Source organism: Buteo buteo, chromosome 8, assembly GCF_964188355.1.
Source record: "Buteo buteo chromosome 8, bButBut1.hap1.1, whole genome shotgun sequence".
NCBI lineage: Eukaryota > Metazoa > Chordata > Aves > Accipitriformes > Accipitridae > Buteo > Buteo buteo.
Window position 1 is genome coordinate 2010986 of NC_134178.1, and position 25354 is coordinate 2036339.

Genomic DNA, 25354 nt, shown 5'->3' on the forward strand with positions numbered 1-25354 from the left:
CACACTGCTGGGGCAGCCAGGGCAACGGCACTTGCTCCCCAGTACGGCGGGACGAGGATGGGGAGTCTGGGGGTGACGGGGTGGGGGCAAGCCAAGCGCTGCCGCTCCTGAAGCAATACCCATCCCTAAGCTGGCTCAGATTGATTTCTTCGCTTTTAATGCATTAGCAGCAAGCTCTGTGATCTTGGAGACACTGAGAAGGGGCTCCTCTCCAAGCAAGGAAATAGAAATCTCAGCTGTCTCTATTTGGGCAGCGATATCCAATTTATTCATCATGAATCCTGCCTCTTCTGCCACCTTACCCAGGCTGTACTGCAAATAGCCCACATTTGACTCTCTGTGCTAGTTACAGTTTCTAAAAATGCTATTTTCTTCTGGTCATATGGCTTCTCAACAGAATTCATAATGTATGAGTGAGTGTTGTTCCATATAAATATAGTGTACATCTGATATGCCTACAGATAATATCATAGCATGATTGAACCGTGATTAATCACAGTACTATTCATCCACCTGTTTTCTTTCAATATAACTCTGGCACGTGCAATAAAAAGAGGGCCTGAGACAATGGTCACATCCCTGCAAATACAGCTACAGAAGAGATGGAAGCTGGCTACGGTTTTAATCTCAGAATATTCAAATCGAGACTGAGAGGTCTCTGTGCACTTTGCAAATACTTTTTCTGAAACGCTTAGCACTCCATAGGAAGGAAAATACATTGAAAAAATACAGCAAACGGGAGGAAAAGGAAGGGTGGTAAGAAAGTGATTGCTAACTGTCAAACCCCAGCATAGCCTTTCCCTAAAGCACATTCTCTGCAGCCTCTTCTGAATATTTAACACTCTTGTCCTGGATTTCATGGCCTCCTTGCCATGGAAAAGCGAGAGGTCTTAATCAGCTCAGGAAATTTGACAGCCGTCTTGTACACAACCCAGAGGATCTCTTCAGAGATGGGTAAGCATGAAGGCAAGACATCACACTCTGGCTGCTAATTTAACTTGACATGTAACTGACTGTATTAGAAAACTGTGTATTCTGACATCTGGTCCATGCAGGATATGCTTAATTCCTCACATTATCTTCCTTCTTCAAAGCTACTGCAGGTAGTGTGGTAATTGTCTCTTCTTTGCAAGGCTGATTGTCGACTCGTTTAATATTTGATACATACAGCTACAGTACACATGAGGTTCTTTCACATCAGTAACCAGTATATATATATATATATATATATATATATATATATGTTGTTATAGGGTTTTGTCATTTATTAGAGCTTCAAATGCAAGCCCATTTTTTCCCACGGAATAAATAGATTTCTTCAAAACATGAATGAAGGCTTTACAGCATGTTGTCTGCACAAGACTGTACTGTTAATAGTTGATTTTGCAATCTGTGACAGGCAAGCATTTGGAAATGAAGCATTAGGATTGAGTAGAAGATATATAGGAGAACTAAACTTTCCCATGACACCCTGTTTTACAACGCAAAATTGTTTTCTGACTCAACAAACTGAAAAGAAAAAAAAAAGTATGTTTTCCACAGAGCAACGGAAGGAGAAGGTGAGAGGCATCACCTGCTGTTAAAAAGCATGCATCCCCGACCAATTATCTTTTGGTTCTGCATTTGCACTGACACGATGGACAGTTTCTGCAGAAAGGATTGTCTCTTGCCCAGCTCTGCAGAAGGGCTCTTGGCAGAACGCTCGCGGCCCAGCCGTGCCAGCGCGAGTCCTGGGTCTGACCGCAGAGAGACGCAGGGGCCCACTCGCTCCTAACAACGAACAATACGCCGTTTGCATATTCAGATTTGGCGTGGGATTTTGCGATCTAGGAGCATCGCTCCCGCTGAGCGGCAATGGGCTTGCGCTCCGCAGCGCGGGGGGGCAGAGCCCCAGCCGTTGCGATGCCCGAGGTGCCCCGCTCCAGGACCGCGATCCTCAAACCCTGCTCCACGTGCACCGTAACCGCGAACCGTGCCCACGCCCGCCTACAAAAAACTGAGTTTTGACAAACCTGCTCAAGCTGAGTACCGGGCAGACACGTAACCCTGCGCAGCACCCAGAAACTTGGGGGGGGTTTCCCGGACCCCTTCCCCCTCGGCACCTACCTAACCGCCCCAGACTAAAGCACAGCCGCGGCTACCCTGGTTTCTCTTAAAGCAAAGCTTGAGGAAACTGCGGCTACACAAATTAGCCTTTAGAGGAGGTACACGGCCGTCCGCAGGCAGGTCTCCCTCTCTGCCAGCCCAGCTCCACGTTGCCAAGCTGCCGTCAGGCTCTCTTGTCTACGGATTAATTTTAATGCATTTCTGCACAGCAGCCTAGCTTTAGCTCAAAGTCTAGAAAGGGTCCCCCACCCCGGCCCCCCGCCAAGGTAGTCTGCAGTCTCCAGGGAAGCAGGAAATGTGGGGTTTAATCCTTTTTGAGGAGAAGGAGGGATTGACTTGCTTTATTCATGCCTCCTGGCTGGGGATGTGTGATAATTGCTGAGCCAAGGCAGGCGGGAGGGGCCGCCAGCACGTTCCTTCTCTCGCGTGGTTTCAAATTGTTCTTCTTGTTTTTAAAAAAGTACTCAGCTGCGAACCTGGAGGAGACGGTTCGCACTGTAAATCCGGTGCGAGGGGAAATGGCTCCTGGCTCTACTCAGGACATTTTGCTGAAGCCCCAGAGAAGACAATCTGATCGTTCTCCATTTTTTTCTATCGTCAGCTGTGCCCAAGCTCTCCAGACACGCTGCGCGATGCTGCTTGCAGGAGTGGCTCAAGGTTTGTTAACAGCGTAGGCAGCACCGTCTTCTGGAGACGGCCGAAGAGCGGGACTTTCCGAACGGACCTGTGTGATCAGAGACACTGGGACTACGGGGGACACGTGGGTCTCCAGCCCCTTTTCTTCTCTCTGTGACCTTGTGTGTCTCCTTACAGCCAGATTCCTCTTGGGAGGGACCCGGACTTGTCCCTGAGCAGTGCTAGTGCACCCTGGCAGGGGAAGACAACGCTGGCCTTCATCCCACCCTTGGGACGCAGCAGTCAAGGCAGTAACCTGGCAGGCAACGCTTAGCTGCTCCTTAAATAAGCAGGACTGGTTTGCCCCAGAAGTAATTGTTCTAACATCTAATAGCAAATCTATTCCATGCCAGAGGTAAGAGTAAAATTAAGTAAAGCATGTAAAGAGTGGAAAGGACTGCAATACTATGTCATTGCCGAATTTGGTACTTTTTGAAGGAAGGGCTTAAACTAAAAAAATAAGGTACATGTGAGGTATACCCATCTGAATTCACTTTACTTTCAGCAAAATGGGCTGAAAAACTGAAAATATGCCTCTTGTCATCACAGAGAGAGGTCTTCTTGTCTTGAGAACTAAAAGGGAGAATGATTTTTTTTTTTTTTTTCCCCCAAATAAATGCTTCCATTCAAACCCTGAAGAGACAGGTCAATTCCACTATTTTCTGACAAAACCACAAAACCAAGGAAATTGAGAAATGCAAAAGTAAAAGGTCTGAGATCCTTACTTAATTACAGCAGAGGACATACACTATCCTGGTCTTTGACAATCTTTGGGAAGGATACTGCACTCAAGAACAGCATGATTAGCAAACGCAGAAACAACCGGAGGTTTGCTTTTCCTTGCATTCTGCCTATTTCAGCTCAAATATTTGGTTTCAGGTCTTCGGATTTGTACTTTCTTCCATTTCAGTACACGCTTTGTGTCGGTTTCATCTCCTATATAAAGGCAGCACCTTTCAAAGCCCTGAAATAACACCATCTAGCTATTGTCACCCTCCTTCCCTCAGACCAGGCGCGGTTTGGCTTTGGGGGAAGTTTTTTGTTCTTTGATGTTTCCTCGGTAAAAGCAATCGTGCCAGCCCTGCTCTCTCCTTGGGCGCACCAGTATAGCCGCTACCACCGCTGTTAAAAGGCACTAACGGGCCGCGGACACGGCCGGTTCGCCCGCTTCTCCCGCGGTTCGGAGGAAGGAGGGCAAGTACGGCCATCGCCCTCCTCTTCCCTAAGTGCATTCGCGGCCGCAGCTATTGTTTGCTCCGAGATTACGTTGCCGTACCATGAAAAGCTCTGCGAGGCCGTGCAGGAGCAACAGCAATTTTAAGACGAGGTTCGCTCCAAGGCAACACACAGGAACAAAGACCCAGGAGAGCTAAAAGCTGAAGGACTCGATATGTTTTTTTATCAGTTGAGTAAGTGAATTATTAAATTAAAAGCAATATTACGGCAACTTTACCAAAGTGAGGGAGGAAGTTCTGAACAACAAGTCTGAGGGGTTTATTCTGCTTTTATTGAATCCATGTCTGTACACGGAGCTCCGCCTTTTGTGGTCAGAAACGAATACAGCCTTACTGATATAACCACTAAACGGGGGGAGAGAAAACCAGACTTTATACTTGTTCCCAAGTTCAAGTAAAGGTTAGTTCAACTGAGTTTTCTTTCAGCTAGCTACAACCTGCAGCAAATCAAATGTGAAAAATCAAGTACGACCAACCCCAAGAGTAAAACCGCTACATATTCCCATAGGAAATGCTTATTTATGCTGCGTACTTTGTTCTCTCAGTGCATGGAAACACAGTGTATTTGAGACGGCTGCTGCAAGTCAAAGGGGAATTAGGAGTTTGAAACGGCAGCAGGTAGGGACAGCAAAACCCAACAACATCTGGAGCGTAATATTTCCCCGGTAGTGCTGCCGACTGGGCAACAGATGCTGGGCTCACTGTAATGGTGAGCTCCACCTATACACGATGTTCTTTCTACCTGTGTACGGTCAGCTCTACCACTGTACGATGTTACTCATTCTCCGAAAGAATTTGCGAACAAGCGTGAAATAGAGGTAGCCTCGGCACTAAAAAGAGCTGCATTTTTTCAAAACAAGGCACACAAGGACCAATCTGGTGGCTGAAGCGGGCGTAATCCTGAGCGCGGAGCAGGTGACGCTGGCAGACGGTCTGCTCCCGGACAGGGGCACAAGGCTCACGGAGCACCGAGCCACCTCTGCGAGCGATGACAAGGTGCAGTGACGCAGTGATCCAGGTGCGTCTTCAGCACAAGGCTGCGAAAGCAGGATTAGGTAGTCTTTTATCAAGTGCAGTGAATAAAAACTATAAAACAAAATGATGAGGCACTAAACTGAGGAAAAAAAATTCATTTGATTATCACATCAGAGCCGTGATATTTCAGATCATACTGTCAGCTTAATTGGCTACAATTTATGTAGATTTGATAAAACTATCTGAGCTGTTAATAACGTAGGAAGTTGCACTTAATATATTCAAAAGCAGTTAGCCTTTTTCCTCTGATGTAGGCACTTGAAAACCTTTCTGCTGAATACATTTTGAACTGCGTAAGGTTAGAGAGACTGGAATTGATTATTATTTTGGGTGTCTGATGATGCCTGTCATTACAGCGTCTGAGTGCTCCAGGCATACCCGACACTGGTGGGACAGTTCCCAGGTACAGAGGAGCAGCATCGCTTTCATCTCACTCCCAACTCTTTAATAACGGTCAGTATGATCTCTTTCCCGTTCTCCAAATAGTTTCTACTGCCCACGGTTCCCTGGTTACAATTAGTTCTGCCCAGGTTTATATGCGTGTGCCTCGGGGTGAGCGTCATTTAAGTCACAGGACCTTCTCTAAATACCAGGATCTGTTCACACAGCAAATAGCTACAGTTTTAGGGATTCCTGATACCCTGTTCTGAGATTTCCAAGAGGAATACATTCCAGTGGTACTTCTTGTTTAATGCTGCAGTTCATTCATGCTACCTCTTAATACACATAGCAGAGAGAAGCAAGACAAATCCTGCTGACTGTGCCCCATCTTCACACTTCACCAATCCCTCCCTACCTGGTACCTTCAGGAGGCCTCCTGCCCTTGTGAGCTTCATTTGAGGGATGTCACCCTAGAAATTGCATCTAACTCAGGGGATTGACTAAAAAGTTTAGTTCTTACAAAAATCTGACATGAACAGCACTGATGGAAACATAGGGGTTTCTGTATAAAAGAGTCTGACAATAAAAGTTCAGGACCAAGTAATCAACAGAGTGATCACAGGAAAGCAGTTATTAAATAGCAGTGACTTTTTTTTTTAAAAAAAAAGGTATTTTTCATCTTTCAAACAAAATACTTGGAACTTTCTCCCACAAACTGATGACTCTTACTCGGGAATGGAGCAGAGATTTATGGGACCACATTGCTAGTGTGGGAATTGTTTTGTTACTTTAAGGGCATTAACATTTCAAAGCAAGAGGCTCAATGAAGAAACTTCTTCTGCCTGTGTGTAGAGGCTTGTTCATCTCTACGTGTCTGCAAACTCTTGAGTACAGTGAAGGTAGAGAAGTAAATTACATGCTCATGTTCTAAAAATTAGTAGAGTTCTTTGAGTTATTACTTTGTGCTTGTCTCTTCCAGTAATAAAAACACTCCGCTCAAAGACACAGTTTGGAAATAAAAGACCTTTTTTTTGCATATTTTGTGTTTTGAAAAAAGTACAAGCATCCGTTCTTGTAGTTTGCTTTGGAGCAAAATGCTTTCTGATTTTTCAGTGTTTGTTTTGAAGGTATTAGTTTGCAAAACCACAAACACAATCTTTTCCTAACTAGTTTATGTAGAACCATTTGTTTTTCATAAGAAGATGCCCTGTTCTTTTCTCGGTAAAACCAACCTCCTAACACATACCTTCAAGCTTCCTTAGGCATCTAGAAAGCAGAGTCTCTCCAGTCTGCTTTCCTCCCCACTTCCACCATTCACCAAGAGAATGAGAAGGAAACCTCTCCTCGACTTGCAAAGCCCTGAGGAATGACATGCTGGCTCACCACAGCGTGGTGTCCATGGAGAAGAGACTTTTGGTCCGCCATGGACAGCTGCAGGCCATGTCAGAGACAATGCACTAAATTTTTACTTCTGAACACTGAAAACTCTGGGAAACAAAACATGAGTAACTTTTTTTGCTTGAGGAGATAACACGATTTCAAAGGTTCCTCTGATACTAAATTATGTCCTGGGGATTCCAGTTTTCTCTTTGAAAAGAAATTTCCAGCTCTTCTGTTTTAAAGCCTGAAAGCATGACATAAGTATACTCAAAAAACCTGGAAGGCAAACGAAAAGAACCTTAAACATGCTGTTAAAAAATCCTAAACCCCCTCAATTACCTAGTTTCTCAGGACAGTTTTACAAACAGAAGTGACCTGGCAAAATGGATGGCTGGGCATGAAATCCCCAAGTGCTGCTATCTGGGAATTCTGAACCAAAGGCAGCAGTTTAACTGTATCCCTCTGGTCCGTGGGAACACAGGAATAGGACACAATCATTGACCTGCGTGTCAGAGAGTGACACCGGGGGAGTAGACGGCTACTGTTAACTGAGACGCAGCTTAAGAGCAGTATATAGCATGAAACTGTAATTAAAATCCGCAGTACTCGGTGGACAAAGTTATAATGTGTATTTTTAGCCCAGGGTAATTGACAGTTTTTGTAAATAATTAATAGCAACACCAAGGAACATCTTGTAGGTATGGATATAAGAGCTCTATTCCCCAAGGGACTTCTTTTTTTTCCCCTTTCTCTCTCTTTCTTCCTCAAGTGATGCCCATGTCAGAGGCTGCTCTGCTGACAAGATTACTCTTTTTCTGCAGGGCAGGATTTCCAGTATGTTACAGAAGAGGTAATGCAAAGGCTAAGCTGCCCTGGGAAGCTTTTGCTACCTGTTTGTTCTCTGCCCTCAGAATACATCTCTCTTGCTCCTGTACCCTGACAACAGAACTACCTTCTGCAATTAAACCGCCCTCCGCAGTAGAGTTCCAGGGAAAGATGACAGGTTATCTACAAGTACCAGCAGCACGGTTTGTCACTCCTTGAGAAACCACCTCATCACCGTTGTGATGGGGGTCTTGAGAAGCCCTTTCTCCAAACACAGCCAGAACACAGTGCCAGGAATGCTGCCCGTATGTCCACGACAGACTTTTTTGTAACTTCGAGTCAGTAAATTTCCCTTTTTGCCTTTTGAGAAGCTCCTTCAGTAAGTATGAAAGTCTCCTTCAAGAGGAAAAGACTAGACCACTCTGGCTGAAGGTTTAGGTCCCTTAAAGCCGAAGTCCAGCACTCAGACTCCCTGGCCCTTCACGGCGCACTGTAAAAAGTCTTGTTACACAAACGCCCACACAAAGAGGTACAGAATGAAGAACGAACACGAGCTGCAGCAGTAACTGGCTGCAATTATCTGTATTCTCAGGTGAAATGCCAGTTTGTGCTCAGGCCCATTTTCAGGTACTATCACCATACTAGTTATCACATGAGATATGACAACAATAAGCAATAAATCTCAGCCATAGCAGGCTCCATTTGCCACAAATTAAATGCTTCCTACCATTGCTTATTCAATAGGATGTATATTTAGCTGATTAGCGTGTGCTATTTTGTTACTACTTTATTTTGCACATGTTTTGCTCTTGTACATGTAGAAATATGCACACATGAAGGAAGCAGCAAAAAAAAAATCTGTAGACACAGAAAAGGAAAATGACTCACAACTCATGTTGTATATTAAAACTAGCTGCATCAATCACATCATCTACAGGTCCATGGAAGAAAAAAATTCTTTACGACAAAGACGAGTATGCTAATTATTTAATTATAGATGATAGACAAGCAGCAGGGGGTGACTACAGGAATATCTTAACTGATAAGCACTTTATGACCTTCAGTGGATCCAGCTTCATGACATCTCACTAATTGCATGCCTCCCACAAACTGTTAGACTCACAACTATGATCTCAGCAAGTCGATTCATGTTTCCTAATTTGGTGAAAGAGTAAGACCAAAGATATGTAACAGAAGTTACCCTAAAGTGCAAATTATGTAGGAATGGGTTTGTAAATAATGAACCAACATACTGTTTTGCAGGTTCCTTCTTTTTGCTGATGGGTTTGCACTCTGTAAAACTGAGCAAGAAAATGTGGATCAAAACTAAACCAAAACTGATCATGTTGACTTGCAGTTTACTGAAACTATCCGATGAAAAATGACAATACTAGGAGGAAGTGTTAGAAATAACTGCTGTAGTTGTAAAACCTTTGGTATTTTTGACATATTTATGTATATTTTTGATATTTTTATGATATCATGTTACAGGATCACAGCATAATGGAAATGATTTATCCAGACAATTTGGAGTTATTCTACCAGTTTCAGTGGGTATTTCCTACAGAGTACCACAAGAAATATAAAAATACTATCAACGGGAAATCCCTCGACCATGAATATCTGAAAAGTTTATTGTACTGACATGGGAGAAAATTCATTTCAAAACTGTGAAAACCAAAGAACACCCTCATTTATCAGTATGCGCTCCGCACAGGCATATTCTATTGAGCAGCCAGTTTACCATTCTTTAGAAAGCATCACATCCAAAGGGTGATCAGTAACCCCTTCTTGGAGATGAAGCAAAGTATCAGGCAGATGTGAGAGTGGATTTCTTGCAAATAAGGTAATCAAAACAATTCACTGACTATATCACATTTTATACAAGGCTGCAGGTCATGCCTAAAACAACTGAACTGATGAATGTCCTCTATGGGAGACAATCCTTAGATTTAGTACCGTTCAAGGCTTCTGGATGTGGCAAGTGATTGATTTCCATCTCAATTTTATGTAGAATTTATGCACATAAATAGTTCTGCCCTGCAACCAAACCCAAACTCCTACTCTCCAGTGAGTACTGTGCCTGCAGCTCTTCTAGAAACTAAGTTTTCAGATATGATCTCTGACTGTACTATCCAAAATCTAGCTGACAACCAATACAACATCAAAGGAAAGGTGGAGACAGAAATGACTTCATAATGACCTCACAGCCTTCAAGATGCCCTTTACTTTGCTGACCTTTCTTAGAAATCTTCTCTCTAGAGTGACTCTCTGTGCATGCCCTAAATGTTTCTGTCAGACTCTCAGTAAGCTAACTATTAAACACTGTTTTAAATGTTGAAAATACCAATCATCTGAGAATAAATCTGGGGTTAAATTTATGTCTAAATATCTCTTACAGAGAAAAACCTCTTTAAAGCCTCACATTAAAAATTCATATTTCTCTGGGCGCTGCTTTAGTGCAATGACTGCAATGTTACATTTTACAAAATGTTAGTTTTCCTTTTCCCAAGTTTTCTGGAGAGAGACTCCTGTTTCTTTAAAATAACAGGAACATTATGACACAACAGGGTAAAAGCAAGAAAAAAAACTAAACACTTTTTCCTTCTAAATGGCATATTTATGCTGTACATAAAAAAGTTAATGTTGCAGTGTGCATTGGGGCAATTCACTCAAATTATACCCCATTTCTTTCAAAATTCCTGGTCCATAGCACTTCTGCGTTCCCAGAACCCTTTTGCACTGCTTTCTGTTTTCTCTTGCTCTTCATTTACATTTCTCTGCAGCAAATTCCAGATGATGCCCTTCTACCCAGCTTAGCTCCTCTGCCTCGCTTCACGATAAAAAGGACTTGTGTCAATAGGCACAACTGGCCATTCAGGTGGCTACTCTGTGGCACAGCTCTCCTTTTCTTACTGTAGCCAGGGGGTTTTGTATCGAAACTTCTCTGTACATCTGAATTTTCATTGTAACTGCCTGATGCATCTTTACTGACTCAGGCTTTTCAAAGAAAACCAGAGGATAGTTTCATGGACGGAAAGGATAATTGATTTCTTTAAGGCTCAGGATGTAGAACAAGAGAGGCTTATGGGCCTTGCTTGAAGTCAGATGGAAATTATTCCAAAATTTGCATTGAAGTGCTGAGTATTTCCTTTGAAATAAAATCATCTTAGAATCACAGAATGGTTTGGGTTGGAAGGGACCTTTAAAGGTCATCTAGTCCGACCCCCCCCGCTGTGAGTAAGGACATCTTCAACTTGATCAGGTTGCTCAGAGCCCCGTCCAGCCTGACTGTGAATGTTTCCAGGGATGGGGCATCGACCACCTCTCTGGGGAACTTGTGCCAGGGTTTCACCACCCTCATCATAAAAAAGTTCTTCCTTAGATCTAGTGTGAATCTGCCTTCTTTTAGTTTAAAACCATTACCCCTTGTCCTATTGTAACAGTCCCTGCTAAAAAGTCTGTCCCACCTTCCTTATAAGGCTTCTTTATATATTGAAAGGCCACAATAAGGTCTCCCCGGAGCCTTCTCTTCTCCAGGCTGAACAACCCCAACTCCCTCAGCCTTTCCTACAGCAGAGGTGTTCCTCCCTCCGATCATTTTCGTGTCCCTCCTCTGGACCCGCTCCAACAGGTCCCTGTCTCTCCTGTGCTGAGGACCCCAGAGCTGGACGCAGGACTGCCGGTGGGTCTCACCCGATGGGAGCAGAGGGGCAGAATCCCCTCCCTCGACCTGCTGCCCACGCTGCTGGGGATACAGCCCAGGAGATGACTGGATTCCCGGGCCGCGAGCGCACATCGCCGGCTCACGTCCAGCTTTCCATCCACCAGTACGCACAAGTCCTTCAAGCCTGCATCGGTACTGGGGGTGCCCCGACGCAGGTGCAGGACCTCGCTCTTGGCCTTGTCGAACCTCCTGAAGCTCACATGGGCCCACGTCTGGGACGTGCCCAGGTCCCTCTGGACGGCAGCCTGTCCCTCAGGTGTGTCACCCACACCACGCAGCTTGGTGTCACCGGCAAACCTGCCCAGGGTGCGCTCCATCCCGCTGTCCGTGTCATTGATGAAGGAAGAGAATAATATCAAATATCTAATGTTCCAGAGGAGCTTTTTAAAAACACTGATCTACTTGTCCATCACTGCAATAAATTTACTTGCATTGTAAAACGTTTATCTGTAGTTAGAGTGTACAAATACAAGTCCTATATTCTGTAAAACTGGAACTTGTGCTCGTGAAGCAAGAAGCTGGTATTTTTAAGCTGGCGTCAATATTCCTAATAGCTGAATACACTTTCTGTTAGGCCGGTTGATGGGTCCCGTATATCATTGGATATAGTCTCCTACATGCTCTGTGTTTGAAATAACAGAGAATTCCAAGCATTATGACCTTTTCTTCTTATATTTTGTCTTTGAAATATGGGGTGTGATTCCAGGTCCTCTGAAGTAATTGGAAAGCCACCTTTTGACACAAAGAGGTTTCTGGATCAGCCTGCTTCTCCTAGAGCCATGCAAATAACCTTTCTTTTACTCACCTGCTCGTTCCAGCTACTGTTCAGCTTTGGGGACAAATTTCAGCTCACTCTTTATGTTCTGAATCTCTGACAAGTTGACAGCAGGACCTGGGAGTTTCTTAGCTCCTGGGAGATGTTTCTTGTCTCTCTCCTCCTCTGTCGAAGCAGGAACACTCTGCACAAAAGGATACCAGTGACCTTACTGCCGCAACAGCAACCTCTCGAGCATGAGCGTAGTTCAGTCATTGGAGAAACAGGAAAGGATGTTTTTATACTAAATGCAATCATCTCAATGGAAATTGAGGGGAAGTGGGGCAGGAGGGCAGGAAGACATAGGTTATTCTGTTGGTTGTTGTCTAAAATGTTTTCAAAACATTCTGAAAAAAAAATATTAGAAGGTGCTCAGTGCAGAGAAACGTGGATCTTTTGGTAAATGAGTAAGAATCTACAGTGTCAGACAATTAGCAGAAAATTAACTGAGTGGAGCATTAAAGGCAACTCCCAGGTCCTTCATATTTTAGGGAAAAAAAGCAGACAAGCCATTTTTATCATCTATTTTCTTTCAGAGTTTCATAGCTGCTGGCCAGTTGGGGAGGAAGACCATCATGCACTTCTGCAGCTCTGGAGAAGAGCTATAATAGTAGGTTACAGACCCTAAAAGCTCCACCCAAACTCAGCTTGAGTTGATGTTTAATTTTTCTTAACCTCAGTTGCAAGGCCAGAAGGGGTTTTGTCATTCTGTGTTTGAATTAGGGTATTGCCTGACGGCTATTTTGCTGACAGTGTAAAAATACAGGCTAAATAATAGCACTTACACAACAGCGAGCAGCTCGGCTAATTTCCCGATGGACCACAGTATTTCAGCCCTTGGTCCTGCCTCGGCTGTGCTATTGCTCCTAGGTGATGTAGAGCATGTATTGCAGACAATTTCTATTCTAGACTGAGCAATGTTTTGAAGGAGTAGTTTTCCAGTGGGGAGTTTAAGGTTGTTCCAGCCTGTTCTGTATTTTATAAAGCTGGCATACAGGGGGAATCATGGAGGTTTAGAGGTGAATTAATATTTTACTGCAAATAATTTCACAAGAAAATTATTTTTTCTTTTTTTGATTACTTTGTGAATGTCCTCTTGGAATGGGCTTTTTGGAATTAATTCAGTATTTAGATTTATTAGCCACCCTTTTTGGAAAGGTGTATTGACTGTGAACAGTCAATTCTTAATATTTGACTTAATTTTTAAAATTCCAAAGTTATCTGTCAGATATTATTGGCCAGTAAACCTCTCTTTTTTTCTGTTGACTAATGCACTACCTGCTAATCAGGAAGCAGACTTTTTGCAATGTCAAGTAGCAAATAAACAAGGAATTTTAGAAAACTGAAATTTTCTTCCTATCTGATCTTTAAGAACTTTCTAGAGAACACAATACAGAAGAAAACTGAAGCAACAATTATATTGCTTGGCTTAGTAAATTGGTATTATCTTTTCTCACTTTTTAGCTAATATGCTATTAGTTAATACAAGATACTACTAATTAATAACATTGCACTAGTGTTTCTGCCTGATCATTTAAAATCCCAGCCAGTAATCCAGCCCCAGCTACTATACATACTGTCTAATAGCTAGCTTAATGATCTAACATCCTGAAACGGTAGCAAAGCACAGCAGGAGAGTAAGTAAATTGATACAGAAGGTTTTCCAGGGGGCGGGATGCACAAAATTGTATCAGTAGTCAAAGATGCCATGAGCTTGTATTGTTTCCTTTGACAGTTTTCTTGCACAGCTAGCTAATCTGAATAATCAAGAAAAACTAGCGTTCTCCCAGCCCCTTAGTTCTTATTAGTGCATAGCAGATACTATGTTAAAAATACCAGTTCAAGTCATCTACAATACCATTCCTTTCATAGTACAAATGGTGCAAACTTTGACCATGTTTTGGGGACTTTGCACTCCATAAATTGATGTTAGCTTTCCCTCTAATCTCAGGTGTGCGCTATTTATGACTGCACCCCTCCCTATATCACCCACTCCGTGCGCAAGGCACAGCTGAGATCAGACCTTGGCTTTCAGTTTTATTGAAGGAAGCTTGAAGAGTGACTTAGATATACGACAAGAGTTAACAAATACATGCATGGAAAAGCTCTGACCGAAGAGTTATTTTCTGAAATTACCACCCCCCATTTCTTTTCGTGTTAACATGTCCACTCCGCTGACCTTCAAAAATACGCGTTCCCATCTGGCTCCACCATCCCTTTGAGTAAGACCCATATTTCCCTCATCTTCTTTGCCAAGATTTTAAAATATAGTGAAAAATGCTAAGTGCTGTCAGCAAAAGTTGTATTTGTCCAAAGCTGCTCTGAAGAATCACAAGCTGTATTGCAAGACTTAACGAGATGAGAAAACTGACAAGTCCACTGGTAGCGTTTTTATTCTATTCCTATTACAAGATCTGTTTCTGTAGTCTGTACTCCCATTGGCTTGCTTGCATATTGGCTATAAAACTGGAGCCAAGAACTTTCATTCCATAATGTCTGTCTCATATATTGTATTCACGTAACTGAGAAGCAAAGCAATATTCGATTACCCAACCAAATCTAATTATCAGCACTAGTCATTTATTTTATTTCTCAAACACTACCAGAATTCACACATGCTATATTAGTTTCTGCTTAATAACATGCATTCCTTCATCAGTTTAATTACTGCAGAGAGAATATGCTTTGATTTCTTTCCAGGGGAGAAAGCCACAATATGTGTTCAAGGTCACTTCCTACGTTTGGTTTGGTTTTGGTTTTTTAAAATCTTCTTACGAAGAGTTAAGTCAGGCTCAGTTTGAATTCTTCAGGAAAGTTCTCTGTAAACAGAGCACTATTTCTAGCAAATATGTCAGAATTCAGAAAAAAAAAAAATCTGTCTGATTTAGGCAGAAAAGGAAGAACTAGCTCTTGCATAACTAAACCTGACCATTTTAAGTGCCTCTACCAGGTCAGAAGGAGCTGATGATTTGTCCCAAACTGATCTGGCTCCTCCTCGTTTGGGGCTGAATCACCAGCAGTGCCACTGCATGCCTTTTCCTCTACTGTTGGTTTTAGTACTTATTTATTATAAAAGTTCATGGTAAATAAGATGCTTTAATATCATCCAGAAATACGGTATCTGGTTTTAATCATAACCTTTGTGATCAATATTGGTTAAGGTATAAATTGGATTTTATATTCAAAACTCAGTGTTAAACACTCCCTGTAAAATATAAGCATGAAAACACAGAATTCAATCTGAAATGGAGTATTTTCACCCCTTCGCAGGTGAACGGGTTCACAATTTCTGTTTTTAATTTGCAAGTGTCTTCACACTCAATTTTTCCTTGTTGATAAATATTCCAAAAAGTGTCAGGTTTGAAAACCTGTTCCGATATTGTTAAGCCGTAACAAGAAATCACACCATGGGGGCAGCAGGTAGTAGCATATTCTTCCAAAGCCTTGCTATAACTTTTCCTGCTGCATCGCATCAACTCCCATCTAGATAAATACCGCTGGTGAAATCCTGGCTTTCTCTCCTGACAGCAGATACCATCCTGCTGTTGAAGCAGAGCTATGCACCTTTGAAACAATTTAAATTCCTGTAGGTGCCTTGGCATCAAACCCAGAACTAGGTATATATGAAGTGTTTAGTTGGTGGCCATTTATTTCCATGAATGATCAGCTGTGGTACCTAAGACTGGCGTGCAGTGCTAGAAGATTGATTAAAAGGCTTTCTTCCATCAGTGGCAGGGATTCTCCTGGGAAAAAAATCACACACACCCCTTTTCTTCTTACCTCCTCCACTTCTTCAGGTGTAAGTTCTTTTCTTTTATGAGGGTGGCCTGCACCAGGTCGAAATGCTCCCATTGGGATGTTAATATTAGCCTGTGAGAAGGAAATTATGATGCATATAATAGTGACTGATAAACAAACACACAGCTGGTAAACGGCAAAACTCACAAGGGGTGGGACAAGTGTATAGACATTATCGTGGTTTCCGAGCACTTATGCCTTCAATGTATGCATCATCACAGCACTCCCGTGGGAAAGAGAAGTGCTTTCATCTCCATTTTAAAGATGGAAAGGAAAAAACCAAAGCTGCTAGAAAGCCTTTGAAGTTCTGCATATTACTCTAACGCTCCCTGATTTGATTGGACTTTGAACAAATGAGTACTGGACACCAAAGTGTCTTTAGGCACCTGGGTCTGCTTCAGTTTGGTCAAGGTCAAACAGAAAGTGAGTGCCAGAATCGGCATTTAAGTGTAAATCGCCCAAATCCTACAATAACACCCAAACCACTGGACCACTCTCCTTCACCCAGTCACACCAGTTCTCACCTCGTTTAATCACAGGCGGTAAGGAAGGAAAGCCCACCCTGAGCCAACTTAAGCCGCGAGTGTTTAAAATGCGATTTCACCGGCAAAATTTACCCACGGGCGCTGCAAACTGCAAATGTGACGCCTTAGTGCTAGAAATACGCCTCTTGGTTGCGAAGAGGACCTGTGGGAAAAGGCTTTTTGACCTTTTCCAGCCCCTGCCGGGTTTTGCCCGGCCGCCCCAGCCCGGTCTGCAGCTGGGGCTCACGGGTCAGACCAGGCTGCGCCGGCTCCAGCGCCGGACAGACTGCTGGCCCCCGGCCTCAGCAAACGCCCTCCGGAATGATACCCGCACGGCTGCATCAATCTGATTTTTTACCTGCGGCAGAAAGCCAGGAGCCATAACATAAATGGGGCTGGTAATAGATACCTTAAAAGGAAAGATTTTTGAGAGAAGAATGGCAGAAAACATTGCTCAGGAAAGAGGAGCTAAAATGCATCTCTTTCCCAATGTGACCCAGCCTGGATTACTTTTAAAGTCAAATAGCGTGATCAACTAAATGCACAATTTATACCTATTCTTATCTCGTGATCTCAGAAGAGAAGCTGCTCCTAGGAAATGTCATCAAAATATCATGACTCCCACTGGTAAAACCAGGGGGTGAATCGGTAATGTGATGCAGCGGAAGCGGAGAACCTTCCAACAGCGACCTGTGTTATCGCAGTTTACCATCTGACTGATTTGCATTAAATGAAGATGAATACTCCCGTCCTTCTGCCCAAATCGTGGCCTTGCAGATCGTGCCCCGGGTTGGGCAACCGCAGGAAAACAGCCCGCTGCCTTCAGCAACAGCAACTGTTCTGACAGCTGTAATCAAATGTCGAGCAAATTAAGAATCCATTTGCCAAGAAATAAGCACCTCTCTCTGTATTCTACTCATCTGTTTCCCGTTATTTTATTTATGCAAAGTGACGCTGCCATTTCAGTGGGGCTGGCAGACGTCTGTAGGGCCAGGTAGTTTAGAGGCAACTGGGTATTCATTTCATAAAGGTTTTTCACCGAGCATTAGTTTAGATATTGTGAAACCTTTCATCTGCACTTCCTAAGTTCCCAGGAGACAGGGCATTTTCAGCCTCGCAGTACTTAACCCATTATTCCATTCACGGGTGGAAAACAACCAGCTTTGCTATTTTTAATTTTAAGCATCTCCCCCGCCAGGCTCTGGTACCTCCAGGCAGCTTGGGTTTTTGGAACACGAAACTTCTCTGCTCTTCACAGCTAGCGTGGTCATACGAGTCTGCAGAGCTGAAGCATTAAGGGTTATCTCTGCTCTCGGAGCGGATTTTGGACTGGGGCGTTTCTGCCCCTCGGGGTGGGTAAAAGCCGAAGCCAGCCCCCGCGGCCACCCAGGACGGAGCACGGCACGGCGGTTCCGACACCTGGCCCCTGCAGCTCCTACTGGGATTGGCAGACCAACTGGGACCGAAAAGGGTTCAGGAAACGAAAACGGACCACTAAGTGCCAGGCTGCCAATTAAATGAAATAATTTTGATCTGCTTCAGCATTTTCACAGGAATCCGTGTCCCATGGAAGCGGTCTGAACTATTTTATCTGGAAGAAGCGCGTTCACGTCAGAGTTTGGACAAGGCGTACGCAGAGATGAAATATTAACTTGGTAAAACGAGCAGCCTTTAAGATATGATTTAACACTGTCTGGATCCGATAACACATACTATAAATTAAAATATTTCTAGTATGAAATGAAAGTATGATTCCTGAGCAATTCCTGATCAGAGCCCTGAGCTGCAAATCTCCCCCTTAATCCAACGCCGGTCCCTTCCCATGGATTAGCAGCTGTACAAGGGGTGAAGAGTGGACCACATTCTGTACGCCAGTGCGGCTCTGCAAGGACCGTGTTGTGCTGCGATCAGCACAAGTTTGCAATTTTTTTTTAAACTGCGTTTCAAGGCTCTTGTCACCTGCCTGCTGGGACGGAGGTACGAGCCTCAGTGATCTCTTCCTCGCTGGCTCCCTGTCCACTAAAATGCTAAACAGGAAATTTTTTGTTCCAAAGTCCTGAAATCCTGAATTATAATTGCTTTAGACAGACTTTCTAGGTGTGATTATTATTTTTAATTATACTAATTATTTAAAACTTTTTGGGGTTTGCATCTTCCTTCGTTTTTGGAAAGTGCCTACCATATTTGGGATGTCATTCAGTTTTATTAATGAGTCGGTATGCGTACTGATGTACTCTGCTAAGGTCTTCCTGAACGGACCGAAGGAAAAATATCCATAAGGATAACATACAACATATATCACTGGTTTGAACTGATTAAACTGGTATTTAGAGATTTGTTTGTGTTCTTCTTTCTTTTTAATAGAGACAGGGTATCCAGAGTAGGATACAACTCATGGAGCCATGCACGAGTTGAGGACTGTTATGGATAAATTCTTCATGGCACCACAGCCATTCCTAGCTGTCCAGAAGGATGACTGAACAGGCTGGAAAGCCACTTCAGTATAAACATATTGAATTGAAAAAAATAATAAAGGAACTACAGAGAAAACTGAATGTGATTCAGAAAAAAAATAGGAAACCCCTCACCCCTACCTCTGGGGAAAGCCAAGAGTGGTGTTTGTAGGTAGAGTAATTTTCAGCCAGAGCCGTACGCAGCCTTTTCCACACCGAGAGGGGGAAGCCAGCAATGAACGTTACCAGGAATTAACAGTATTTTGGTCCTCTATCACCCCAAACCACTCTTGGGAACCAGTTGCTACCTTTAACTCTCCCACATCTGTATTTTGTGGCTGTTGGCAAGTGAAGATTTTAGCGTACATCTTGTATGGTCAGAAAGAAGCCACTTCTGCCATGAAGTATCATGAAATACTTCAGTCGGTATAGTGTCATTACATTTCTATCGCTGCAGCATGATGTATATTCTCCAGGGGATGTCGGTCCTACTGTAATAGCCCATAACAGCAAAGGATCATAATATATGAATCACAATGTATAAAAGTAATGTGACGTTTTGAGTCATGGTTCTTAGCGTGCTCAGAGTGTAGTAGGCATCAATTCAAGTGCAAGTCTCCCTACTGGAGCAACCTTTGACACAATGTTTAATAGATTTTTTTAAAAATTTGTGCTGTAATATCTCTCGTGATTCAAATTACCTTTGCAAAAATTAAAGTTTCTTAAAATATTAAACTTAATGCAGTTTTAAAATGGACAAACTAGAACCATTTTTTTTATATTTACAAGTTGGAAAGTCATCAAAATAAAAAGGAGGCTATAACTACTTCTTTACTTCAAGGCAAAAAGCAAACCAACGTCATTCCTTAAAAATGTTTGTATGTGCCTATGGAGTTTAAATGTAAAATGTGAATACTTTTAGGCTATAAATTATCATTTATCATTATCATTTTTTCATGAATCATACAAACATTCCCATAGTCACTGTAAAAGAGGGATGAAAATTTGAACTGAGTGAAATCAATGGCAAACTTCTGCTAGTTTCAGCTGAATTAGAGTACAGTAGTTTGTATGCCTGTTCCAGTAGGGTTGATGATGATAAAGTGAATTAGCATTTTCACAGTGTCTTGCAACTTCAGTATGCTGTCTAGCCACTGGGTAATTAATCTTCTTGATACTCCAATCCATTGAGTTAGTATTATCTTGAGGAAACAGAAGACAGATCAGACTTTAGAAATTCCATTTTGTGTTTCTTACGTAATTTCAAGGGAACGTGAACTCGTGGTAATATTTCATTGCAAGTGCATTTTACAAAATAAATGGAAATTCTGTAAAATTCTGCAGTGCGGGAGGTATTTTGGCCTTTTGACAAGAATCAATGATAGCATGAGCTAAATACATTCTTCATGATGCTGCTTCATGAGGATGTTGGGATAATTGTCCAGCTGTTTCTTTTACAAGTGTGTAACAACCAACTTCATCCTTATGAGCATATGCCATTTGAGGAGGCATGTGACATACAAGAATTTTTAAAAGGAAAACATCAACATCCCTCTCATTTTACTTTGGCTTTTAAATAAAATGCTGCTTAAACAAATACTGGAAGTTGTGGGGTTTTTTTCCTAAAGGAGTGCAGACATGAAAATCTTCAATACTTATGCCAACTTTTTAGCCTGGAATTCTTCCAGCATTATATTAACTCTGTGGAAAATCTAATAGTTGCAAGAGTTAGTTTTACTTATAAAGCTGATCAGTTATGCAGATCTATCACCGTGTTTTGCTTAGCTGATCCACCAACAGACATAAGCTAACACTGGAAAGACCATGCAAGCAAGCAATCAACCAACCTATCTGATCCAGTTTTTTATCAGCTCAGATCATAAGATGATCTTCAGGTCAAACTTTTTCAGTGCTTTCATATCTACCAAGCTTTTCACTCTAAAAGAATAAACCCCAGTTAGCACTTCTGTGGTGTTTTATATGAGCAAAATGCAGTTTGCCAAGCAGTGGAGGTTGAGATTTATTATTTTATTATATTAGAAACATAAATACTGTCTCTTACCTGAATGGCTTTGACATGTGACGCTGGCTGTTTTGACATTTTTAAGACAGAGGCTTATCCCTGCAAGCAAAATGGGAAAGTGTTACAGGCTCTGACATTCTGATAGCTCAGGGAGATAAGCTAGAACTTAACCCGCGCTGCCTCTTGACAGGCATCCATTTCATCTGCCCAGCTCCTCTTTCCATCTCAGTTTCAGAGTTGCTTAGTTATTGCTTCTGAGTATCATAAGCAGACAGAACACCTGAGCTCCTCCAATTAATCTTTCATAGCCACAAATGGAGCTATCTCTTTCACATTAAAAACAATAATGAGTAGAGATAAGGAATCTCTCAAACCTTAACGGTGTTGTATAATGAGTAAGAATTAAGGGAAGCATTTGAGGATAAACAATGTATGATTATCTCTGTCACAGTATGTACGCAGGATTTTATAATATTCTCAGTTTAAACCTTCTTTCAAATAAAGCATAACTTGCCATAAAACATTGATAAATGCAGACAAAAGCATCTTCTGAATCACAAATCCTTGCAAATCTTTAATGCCTATAGACTGAAAATGATCAAGATGGTCAAACTCTAAATTTCTTTTTGACAATTGCTAGGGCACAAAGTAGCCTCTCTTCGAAGCTGTAGAACGTATAGATTCATCAGTTTTCTTTAGCAGTAAGACTAAAAAAAAGAGTCTTCCATATAATTTTATGCAGGCGGAGAAATATGGACTGACACAGTATCAATATACAGTAACAAAGGGAAATACACCCAAGTCAAAAGATTCTACAAAGGTTAAAAAAAAAAGCAAGAAATTTTATTATCAGTTTAATTGAAACATCATCTCAGCCTTTTATTCTTTCACTGAGAATTAAGATTTTAACTGGACTAGACTTTCATCAGAGTCTGGTCATTTAACCATTGTAATACAAAATAAGAGTAATACTAAAAGGTGAGAAATGAGTTCAGCAGAGAACTCATTGTTCACAGCCAAACTACAGCATATTTTTGCTACTATATTTAACCTGAGACAGGAAGGAAAATATTGAGAAAAGTAAAAAATGACATAGGAGAGAATAGTAGAAATATACTGAGAAATCAAAAGTGGGTCCAAGCCTCTGGTACTTCAAAGAGTATAACAGCCACGTGGAGGCGGTACCAAAGAAAAGAATAGATGAGTTGTAGGTTGGTTTCAGCCTGGAATATCAGCCTGAAATTGTATTGCTGGAGCTGCCTGGAAGACTTGCTCTTGCATATCCTCACATCGGCTTTAAATCTGTGTATAATGCTGAGCAGAACTTAAAGTAAAAATGACCTGCCATTAGAGGTCTCCCTCTGATCGCATGCTCAGCTGTAAAGAGTGCTGTCCAAACCAACACAGCGTTAAGTTGGAGGACGTCATCTTCACAGGTTGCTTCAGGTTTAAATTGCTTCCACTAAATTAATAAATCAGAAAAAAATCCCGCTGTGCAAAATAAAACCAGCGTGCCTCCAGTGAGTTTTATATTGTTGTTTTACATTTACATTTATATTCTTAAAATCAGAGGTAGTTTTAAAAACTTTAGAATTCACTTTTGGGATGAAATCTTGCCCACTGAAGTTCGTGACAAAATTTGCACATATTTCAAAAAGCCAAAAGGATTTACTGCACTCCCTCTCTTCCCTTTTTGAAAATCTTTATTATGCATAAATAACTGTGCTGTTAACCAGTGGTTGTATTCCAAACATAAATAGAAAACAATCGCCCAGTTTATTGGAAAGATTATTCCATAATACGGAAAAGTTTAATTAATTTTTCTTATCATTTTCTCCTCTTTCTAATCAGAATGAAAAATGGAAACAAAAGCACGGGGAATTAACATAAAACATTTTAAACCACCGTGGATCTACTTGCTAAACTCTGCCACAAAGAAATTCATGCTAAGATGTACTTCTCCATCTTGGGTGCCTGTGCATTGCAAAAACACCAATACCCATTTCTCGGGCCACCTAGAGCTAAACAGGCAAGGATTTACATCGAATCTCCACTTTAAATCAAGCACAGCCACAGTGCTCCTCAGCGAGGTGCTCCGGGTTCACAAGAAGTCTGCGTTCAAAACGACTGCAATCAGACACCGGTTCCTAAAGACGGACGCATGATACAATTGTGTAGGACTGCTTTTGGAGGAGGTGATTTTCCTACCCGTTCATGTTGTCCTCATTACCGCCAGAGAAATCAGGACAACAGCACGCTACTGAGTAAAAATAGACAATCTTCTCTGGCTCTCTGCCATTCCCTCCCTTCCCTGAGTTTCCCTCCAGAGCAAAACTGACCATCAACCACAGGAAGATAAACCTTGGATTACAGATGCATTTATTATTGAAGTGATTAGTTCATTTTTATAAATCCCTTTGTTCTTTTGCCACGCATCTCAATGGGAGAGTCAAGAGCGCTGCACTGATTGTATTAAATTATTTCTGGCGTTCCAATCAGCTCTGCAAACTTGAAAAAATCACTCTTCGCCCGCATTTCCATGGCAGGATTTCACATGTATGCAGCCAGAGGAACGCAGGCGCACGCAGCCTGTATTCCCCGGTGTCTTTTTTGGCCTCCCCGCACCTCACCTCTTACCTTTTATGGGCTGCATGCTGAGCCAAACTTAGAAAGCAACGGCAATGTTAGTTCAGTTTGGAGCTGGTTTATGCCAGACTTCCCCTGAAAATTCCCTTGCTTCGCCGCGAAAGCACTCATGAAAAGTATTACTCGCGAAATACAGGACTACTACGGTGAAATAAAACAGCCTTTTGAAAAGAAACTTTGCGAGACAAAGGACCTATCTTCTGTCCCTCTGCTAAAAATAATTTCTGACGGGGCTGCAGCAAGATAACAAGCTGACTGATTCAATTTGCCTTAAACGCGACGAGATATCATAATGCCACCGTTTGTAACCCGCACAAGAGATGCACAGTGGCACACAGCCAACAGAAAGAGCCCTCCTCCTCCCCAGCTGGAAGCCGTCCTTTCCCCACCGCGCTCACGGCATCAGGCACAACGGGCATTTTGGACACAGAGCTGCAGTGTATTATCTTATTAAAAGGCTTTGACGGGAACTACACTACTGTGAGACCCAGCTCGTACAAAGAAAGAAGAGAAACCCCTACTTTGCAGCTTCCAGCCTGTTACACAAAAACTTACTACACGCTCTAGGCAAATGCAATCGTATTTTCTGTAATGCCGTTGTCTCCGCTACAGTTACCTGTTCAGCTTACGGTGAAAGAACTCCTCTCACCATCAAAACCCCTGGGTAATATTTCACTAGCCATAAGAAACATATAGAAAACAGTAAGCATGTACCTATGTACTACAGTATTCGAGCTAACACACAGTTAATGCTTCTTACCAGGATTTAAGTGACTTTAAAGATCCCCACAGACTATGAAGCAATAACTATAACAATCTGCTCTGAATACGCTGATACACTGCACGAGACATTAAAATAAGCAGAAACCCACAACTACCGTAGTCACCTCGCAGCAGTTATTAAAGAGTTTTCATAAGGGTCTTCCGAGTTTTTAATTGACCCCTTCAAGATCAGCTCACTTATTTACTTATATAAGAAAAGCTCCAAACCGTCAAGTGAGTATGTGCACCTCCTTTCGATGCTGAAAGAGGCACCTTCTTCTACCAGCTGAGGTATTGACTGTGATCCTTTTAATGTGTCGGAAATAGCTCCGATGCTTTCAGCCCGGACGGCACTGAGAGCTGCTCCCGGCTGGAGCGGGACTCGGCTGAGAAGCGAAGTGTAAAAGGGAATTCCTGACATAGCTTCCAGTTGTTCTTCCTAAATATAGAGTTCGATTCACCCTGTAACTCGGTCCCCTGTGACATTTGACCATCATAAAACCAGGGCTCGAGTGTCGAGCGGGAGGTGCTGACGGCACCCACCTGCGGGTCCTTTTCCATCCCTCCCTCTCCCTGTCCTTCGGGGCTTTTCGCAAACGCCCGGCGCACGGCGGCGGGAGGTAACGCGCCCCTCCTCCCGCGGCGTTCGGGGCAGCTCCCTGCCGCCGTGCCGGAGGAGGAAACCGTTACGGAGACGTCATTACGAAGAACTCGAGATATGCACGTATCTCAAAGAGGAAGATGACCGCGCCGACCGCTCCGTTGAGCCTGTGACTCATTCTCTGCCGCCCTCTTTCCCAAAAGTGCTGTCATCTGGAAGCAGCTGGTGAAGCTGCTGACTTGCTCGAGCAGCTTGCAGACTGCGCCCCAAAAAGATGGACACGCAACTAGGCAGGCGCCAAGCACGTGCATTTGTTTTTAGGTCGTGACTGACGGAGACGCGTACAGCGATCGGCTTGTTCCAAGGAGA

At 42.7% G+C, this 25354-nt stretch overlaps 1 protein-coding gene across 8 annotated transcripts in view; it reads right to left on the reverse strand.

Moving 5' to 3' along the window:
* The window catches only part of SMPX (small muscle protein X-linked), a 40004-nt gene extending 14872 nt beyond the window's left edge, over positions 1–25132 (reverse strand). Inside the window, exons 1-4 of one of the 8 annotated variants that reach the window (XM_075033449.1) lie at positions 25109–25132; positions 21016–21075; positions 15959–16048; positions 12170–12323 (exon numbers count right to left, since the gene is read on the reverse strand). In XM_075033449.1, the coding sequence (XP_074889550.1) occupies positions 12183–12323; positions 15959–16048; positions 21016–21054 (270 nt within the window). In that variant the 5' untranslated portion in view covers positions 21055–21075; positions 25109–25132 and the 3' untranslated portion in view covers positions 12170–12182. Of the gene's footprint in view, positions 1–12169; positions 12324–15958; positions 16049–21015; positions 21076–23613; positions 23768–24382; positions 24466–24509; positions 24831–24927; positions 25049–25108 lie in introns of those variants that run through there. The other 7 variants (XM_075033444.1, XM_075033447.1, XM_075033445.1 and 4 more) reach the window with 7 other exon arrangements.
* Between the last annotated feature and the right edge of the window lie 222 nt (positions 25133–25354).